Raw genomic sequence first — 7,315 nt, 5'->3', positions numbered from 1 at the left:
GGGGAGTGGGGGTCAGACACTGAACACCATCTGTTTGATTGGCCCCCATGTGGTTCCTGTCAGACTTCATCAAGCTCCAACACCTTGAACCAGGACAGAGGTGATGGGCTGAATGGTCTCTCCTGAGGAGACAGCAGGGAGGGGAAGCTCCCTTCCCAGAGATTGGGGGTGGGGGCGGGTGGGGGAGGCAACAACAGGTGGTCCTCGCAGATGATTGGTGAACGCTGACCGCACGCACACTGCCATCCCTATATTCACTTTGTTTGATTCCCTTTGGTCAATATATCCGACGTTTCATCCGCTGGAGTTTTCCTTCAGGTGGGTGGAGCAGGGTGAAGAGCATTCCCGGAATCCGAAATCACAACCTGCAGGGTTGAAAGTGTCTGTCAATGCTGTCCCGACAACCCCCAAACCCGCTGATCCCCTCAACTGTGCCATCGTTGGCACTGAGTCTGGGCTGGGGCTCAGCTCGGGAACCGAGAGGGAGGAGGAGGCCGGGGGATGGGTGGTGGAGCGGAGAAGGATGGGGGAATGGGGAGGGAGGAGGTTACGGTGGAGGGGGACTGTAAGAGGGAAGGGAATGGGGAAGAGGGAGTGAAGTGAGGTAGAGGGAGAGAGAAGGAACGGGAGAGGGAGGGGGTAAGGAGTAGGGTGGGGAGGGGGTAGGAAGAATGGTTAGGGAAGGGGCTGAGGAGGGAAGGGGAGGAGGGAGGGTTTAAGGAGGGAAGGGAGTGGATGAGATACCATGGACAATACACAAACTAGCTGCTCTCTGGCTCCTCAGACAGATCCCTGCTCAGTACCCCTGACTTCAGCCCAACAGGGAGAGAGTGAGCTGCATTCCAACCAGGTCCCTTTGACTCAGGGTGATCGCTACAGACACGCCTCTCCTTCCCCTCTCTTTCCCCTCTCCCTCCCCCAACGCACACCGGACAACAACAGACGAGACTTACTGGTTACCGGACGTTGGGCAGTTTGTCATACAGGTTTGGTAACTTGGGGGGCTGGAATAGAGAGAGCAAGTTGGGCAGTAAAACCACTGAATATAAATCCTCGCCTTTACACACACGCATAACCCTCCCTCCCACACAGGAAACACGCGCACAACCCTCTCTCCCACACAGGAAACACGTGCGCGCAACCCCTCTCTCCTGCACAGGAAACGCACGCACAACCCCTCTCTCCCGCACAGCAAACACACATGCACACACACTCTCCCACACAGGAAACGCGTGCACAACCCCTCTCCCCCGCACAGGAAATGCGCGCACATCCCCTCTCTCTCGCACAGGAAATGCGCGCACAACCCCTCTCTCCCGCACAGGAAACGCACGCACACACTCTCACGCGCACAACCCCTCTCTCCCGCACAGGGAACACATACTCACAACCCCTCTCTCCCGCACAGGAAAAGCGTGCACAACCCCCCTCTCCCGCACAGGAAACGTGCGCACATCCCCTCTCTCCCGCACAGGAAACGCACGCACATCCCCTCTCTCCCGCACAGGAAACGCGCGCACATCCCCTCTCTCCCGCACGGGAAACGCGCGCACATCCCCTCTCTCCCGCACAGGAAACGCGCGCGCACACACACTCTCCCGCACAGGAAACTCAAGCGCACAACCCCTCTCTCCCGCACAGGAAACGCGCGCACATCCCCTCTCTCCCGCACAGGAAACGCGTGCACATCCCCTCTCTCCCGCACAGGAAACGCGCGCACACACACACTCTCCCGCACAGGAAACTCAAGCGCACAACCCCTCTCTCCCACACAGGAAACTGAAGCGCACAACCCCTCTCTCCCGCACAGGAAACGCGCGCACATCCCCTCTCTCCCGCACAGGAAACGCGTGCACATCCCCTCTCTCCCACACAGGAAACGCGCGCGCACACACACTCTCCCGCACAGGAAACTCAAGCGCACAACCCCTCTCTCCCGCACAGGAAACGCGCGCACATCCCCTCTCTCCCGCACAGGAAACGCGTGCACATCCCCTCTCTCCCGCACAGGAAACGCGCGCACACACACACTCTCCCGCACAGGAAACTCAAGCGCACAACCCCTCTCTCCCGCACAGGAAATGCGCGCACAACCCCTCTCTCCCGCACAGGAAACGCACGCACACACTCTCACGCGCACAACCCCTCTCCCGCACAGGGAACACATACTCACAACCCCTCTCTCCCACACAGGAAAAGCGCGCACAACCCCTCTCTCCCGCACAGGAAACGCGCGCACAACCCCTCTCTCCCGCACAGGAAACTCAAGCACACAACCCCTCTCTCCCACAAAGGAAACTGAAGCGCACATCCCCTCTCTCCCGCACAGGAAACGCGCGCACATCCCCTCTCTCCCGCACAGGAAACGCGCGCGCACACACACTCTCCCGCACAGGAAACTCAAGCGCACAACCCCTCTCTCCCGCACAGGAAATGCGCGCACACACACTCTCCCGCACAGGAAACGCGCGCACATCCCCTCTCTCCCGCACAGGAAACGCGTGCACATCCCCTCTCTCCCACACAGGAAACGCGTGCACATCCCCTCTCTCCCGCACAGGAAACTCAAGCACACAACCCCTCTCTCCCACAAAGGAAACTGAAGCGCACAACCCCTCTCTCCCACACAGGAAACGCGCGCACATCCCCTCTCTCCCGCACAGGAAACGCGCGCGCACACACACTCTCCCGCACAGGAAACTCAAGCGCACAACCCCTCTCTCCCGCACAGGAAACGCGCGCGCACACACACTCTCCCGCACAGGAAACTCAAGCGCACAACCCCTCTCTCCCGCACAGGAAATGCGCGCACACACACTCTCCCGCACAGGAAACGCGCGCACATCCCCTCTCTCCCGCACAGGAAACGCGTGCACATCCCCTCTCTCCCGCACAGGAAACGCGTGCACATCCCCTCTCTCCCGCACAGGAAACGCGCGCACACACACACTCTCCCGCACAGGAAACTCAAGCGCACATCCCCTCTCTCCCGCACAGGAAACGCGCGCACACACACACTCTCCCGCACAGGAAACTCAAGCGCACAACCCCTCTCTCCCACACAGGAAACTCAAGCGCACAACCCCTCTCTCCCGCACAGGAAACGCGCGCACATCCCCTCTCTCCCGCACAGGAAACGCGTGCACATCCCCTCTCTCCCGGACAGGAAATGCGCGCACAACCCCTCTCTCCCACACAGGAAACGTGCACACACACACTCTCCCGCACAGGAAACTCATGTGCACAACCCCTCTCTCCCGCACAGGAAACGCGCGCAATCCCCTCTCTCCCGCACAGGAAACACGCGTACACACACTCTCCCGCACAGGAAACTCAAGCGCACAACCCCTCTCTCCCGCACAGGAAACGCGCGCACATCCCCTCTCTCCCGCACAGGAAACGCGTGCACATCCCGTCTCTCCCGCACAGGAAACGCGTGCACATCCCCTCTCTCCCGGACAGGAAATGTGCGCACAACCCCTCTCTCCCGCACAGGAAACGTGCACACACACACTCTCCCGCACAGGAAACTCATGCGCACAACCCCTCTCTCCCGCACAGGAAACGCTCGCAATCCCCTCTCTCCCGCACAGGAAACACGCGCACACACACTCTCCCACACAGGAAACTCATGCACACAACCCCTCTCTCCTGCACAGGAAACGCGCGCAATCCCCTCTCTCCCGCACAGGAAACACGCGCACACACACTCTCCCGCACAGGAAACTCACGCGCACAACCCCTCTCTCCCGCACAGGAAACGCGCGCACACACTCTCCCGCACAGGAAACGCGCCCACAACCACTCTCTCCCACACAGGAAACGCGCGCACATCCCTTCTCTCCCACACAGGAAACTCAAGTGCACAACCCCTCTCTCCCACACAGGAAACACGCGCTCCCTTACAGGAAACGTGCCCATCTCTCCCGCACAGGAAACGTGCGCACATTCCCTCTCTCCCGCACAGGAAACATGCGCACATCCCCTCTCTCCCGCACAGGAAACACGCGCACATCCCCCCTCTCCCACACAGGAAATGCGCGCACAACCCCTCTCTCCCGCACAGGAAACACGCGCGCACACACACACTCTCTCCCTTACAGGAAACGTGCGCACATCCCCTCTGTCCCGCACAGGAAACACGCGCACATCCCTTCTCTCCCACACAGGAAACTCAAGTGCACAACCCCTCTCTCCCACACAGGAAACACGCACGCACAACCCCTCTCTCCCGCACAGGAAACACGCGCACATCCCCCCTCTCCCACACAGGAAATGCGCGCACAACCCCTCTCTCCCGCACAGGAAACACGCGCGCACACACACACTCTCTCCCTTACAGGAAACGTGCGCACATCCCCTCTGTCCCGCACAGGAAACACGCGCACATCCCCTCTCTCCCGCACAGGAAACGCACGCACAACCCCTCTCTCCCGCACAGGAAACATGCGCACAACCCCTCTCTCCCACACAGGAAACGCGTGCACAACCCCTCTCTCCTGCACAGGAAACGCGCGCACACACACTCTCCCGCACAGGAAACTTACGCGCACAACCCCTTTCTCCCGCACAGGAAATGCGCGCACACATACTCTCCCGCACAGGAAACACACGCGCACAACCCCTCTCTCCCGCACAGGAAACTCACGCGCACAACCCCTCTCTCCCGCACAGGAAACACACGCGCACAACCCCTCTCTCCCGCACGGGAAACGCGCGCACACTCACTCTCCCGCACAGGAAACTCACACGCACAACCCCTCTCTCCCGCATGCGAAACGTGTGCACAACCCCTCTCTCCCGCACGGGAAACGCGCGCACAACCCCTCTCTCCTGCACAGGAAACGCGTGCGCACATCCCCTCTCTCCCGCACAGGAAGCACACACACCCTCTCCCCCTCACACACAGGGCACTTGAGTGGGGTAAGAGAAGATGGGGGAGAGGGGTGTTTGGGTGAATTATGTGTCAGTGATGAAGGGTCACGGTTCATGGGGGTGAGCCTTCATTTTTCTGTGGGGTCACACCCAGCACCTATCGTTCACATGGGTTTGGGACGGGGGGGGATGGGTGTGGTCAGATGTCAGCAGTCCTCTTACCCCAGGGGCCTGTCTCATGGGAGCAGCCAGACTGTAGATGTTCTCTCTGTCTCTCTGTGTCTTCATATCTGTGGGAAGAGAGGGTTACACTGATCTGAGACACAGACACAGGAGACTAGAAAGGATCACGGAGACAGAGATTTGCAGGACCCAAGGGAGTCACAGAGATGGAGACTTGTGTGTGGGCCGAGGGCATCAGGAAAGGTGTTGGGGGTCTTCAGGCTGATCCAGAGGGTGGGATCGAGGAGGGAAAGTGATGGGAAGTCCGAGGAACAAGGTCGGTGCTGTGGGATCTCTCTTCATCACCCTCCTCTTGGCGGTATTTGCTAATCACAGAGATTACCCTGACACTGAGGGACCGTTACCAGAGAAAGTGGTCAGTTTTCCCCGGACACACAGATAGAGCTCACACTGTCCTGGTCACACTGGCCCCATCACAGAGACAATGCGAGGAACTATCTGCCCCATTCTTGATAGAGCCTTTATATCCTTGGCTGTGAAACTTAAAGAACAAATGGAGCTGCTTAATGTAAAGTGGTTGTAAAACTCAAGTTTTTTCTAAAGCGATGAGTTGTGTGAGATCATCTGGCTGGTACTGAAAAATGACAGAAATTCCAAAGTAAACTATTTGTAAAGTGGAGTTGTGCTGCCTGCCAGCAGGGGGCGGCCTCGGCCTGTGTTGTATCAGTAACCTCTCCGGGAGAAGTTCCATTGTTGGAGTGACTCCCCAGACCAGGCTGCTGTCCTGGTAAGTGGACGCTGCCAGTGGCCATGGATGTGTTAGGTTACTTGGTGGTCAGCCTTGGCCACAAACTGGGAAAAGTGTCAGACCAGCCACTGGTAGTGACATACAGATTCCTACCTCTTGCCATGATCCCGTAGATGTGCTCATTAATCTCCCTGCCCGTCCTTTGCTGAAAGACTAAGAGAGAAAAAATCAGAACACGTCAGGAGTTGGTCAGCGGGAACAATGCTGCTCCAGGAGAACCCTTGTGCACTCTCGGGAAAGAACCAAATCTTATGAAAGGTTTCACAGGGGCTCATCCAGAGGTCCCATACTGTCCACACCACACCTTCCCCACTTGATCATCCACCCTCTGTCAGTGTCTGTCCACTGCCTGACTCCAGACACTGACCTCTCACCCTGCCCAGCGCCCCAGAGTCTGTCCACGGCCTGACTCCAGACTCACTAACCCCTCATCCTACCCACCACCCCAGTGTCTGTCCACTGTCCAATTTGCAGGACTCTGACTGTAAAACTGGATCAGGCTTGTATTTATGGTAAGGTATGAGTCTGTATTTTAAAGCGAGACTTGGTGAATGATGTTGGCCTTTTGATTGTGCCTGTGTGAGTAATCAGATTGAGTTAAACTGCTACAGGATCTTGAAACGTGCTGGATTGTTTCTGGTTTCTTTTGGCATTTTCTGCATTTGTTGTCTTGAATTTGTTGGCTTTTATTATGTATTTTTGATCATTTTTAGTGTTAACCACCTGGTCCTGTATTACCACAAGGAATCCTTCTGTTTCTGGGAAGAGCTCTCCAACTCTGAGCCAAGCATTCATCATTCCTTGTCAATGTCCAGTCTGCTCAGATCATGGGGATGTCCTCCATGGATGGTCATGTTTTTCCAATATTATTATTTATTATTTTTCTTTCTTTTTGTATTAGCACAGTTTATGGTCTTTTGCACATTAGTTGGTTGTCCATTCACTGCATGACCTTTCCGAATTCCCTCACAATACCCACTGCCCCACTGTCCACTGCCTGGGATTTGGTGGTCAAATCTATAAACTTTAGTATTTTAAGGCGGTGCTGAAGATGATAAATGAGTGATGGGGAGTGGAGGTTTTCGACATGAACTTTACCAAGACATTCGACAAGGTCCCTCATAGCAGCTGATCCAGGAGATTAAGGCTAATGGGATCTATGAAGACTGGATTCCAAATTAGTTTCTCCACAGAAGACAGAGGGCAGTTGTGAAAGGATGTCATTCTGACTGGAGGTTTGTGACCAGCGGGGTCTGGCATGGCTCTCCACTTGCAGTTTACAGAAGTAATTTGGATGAAAATGTTGATTCGTAAGTTTGCAGACAACATGAAAACTGGATTTGTGGATAGTGAGGAAAGTTGTCAAATAATTCAGCAGGATATAGACAAGTTGGTATTACTAGTGGGGGAAATGGCAGATAGAGTTTAAAATTTGAAGTAAATTTATTA

At 56.2% G+C, this 7,315-nt stretch overlaps 1 protein-coding gene across 1 annotated transcript in view; it reads right to left on the bottom strand.

The window, feature by feature from the left end:
• Nucleotides 1-7: 7 nt before the first annotated feature.
• Nucleotides 8-7,315, bottom strand: part of LOC134345771 (B-cell scaffold protein with ankyrin repeats-like) — a 79,133-nt gene continuing 71,825 nt past the window's right edge. Inside the window, exons 10-13 of the mRNA XM_063046961.1 lie at nucleotides 5,960-6,019; nucleotides 5,098-5,165; nucleotides 954-1,004; nucleotides 8-365 (exon numbers count right to left, since the gene is read on the bottom strand). Coding sequence (XP_062903031.1) covers nucleotides 957-1,004; nucleotides 5,098-5,165; nucleotides 5,960-6,019 — 176 coding nt within the window. The 3' untranslated portion in view covers nucleotides 8-365; nucleotides 954-956. The remainder of the gene's footprint in view (nucleotides 366-953; nucleotides 1,005-5,097; nucleotides 5,166-5,959; nucleotides 6,020-7,315) is intronic.

The sequence above is a fragment of the Mobula hypostoma genome, chromosome 4 (genome assembly GCF_963921235.1).
Source record: "Mobula hypostoma chromosome 4, sMobHyp1.1, whole genome shotgun sequence".
In the NCBI taxonomy this organism is placed as follows: Eukaryota; Metazoa; Chordata; class Chondrichthyes; order Myliobatiformes; family Myliobatidae; genus Mobula; species Mobula hypostoma.
The sequence above is the reverse complement of the archived record's forward strand: the minus strand, read 5'-3'. Positions and strand labels throughout refer to the sequence as shown.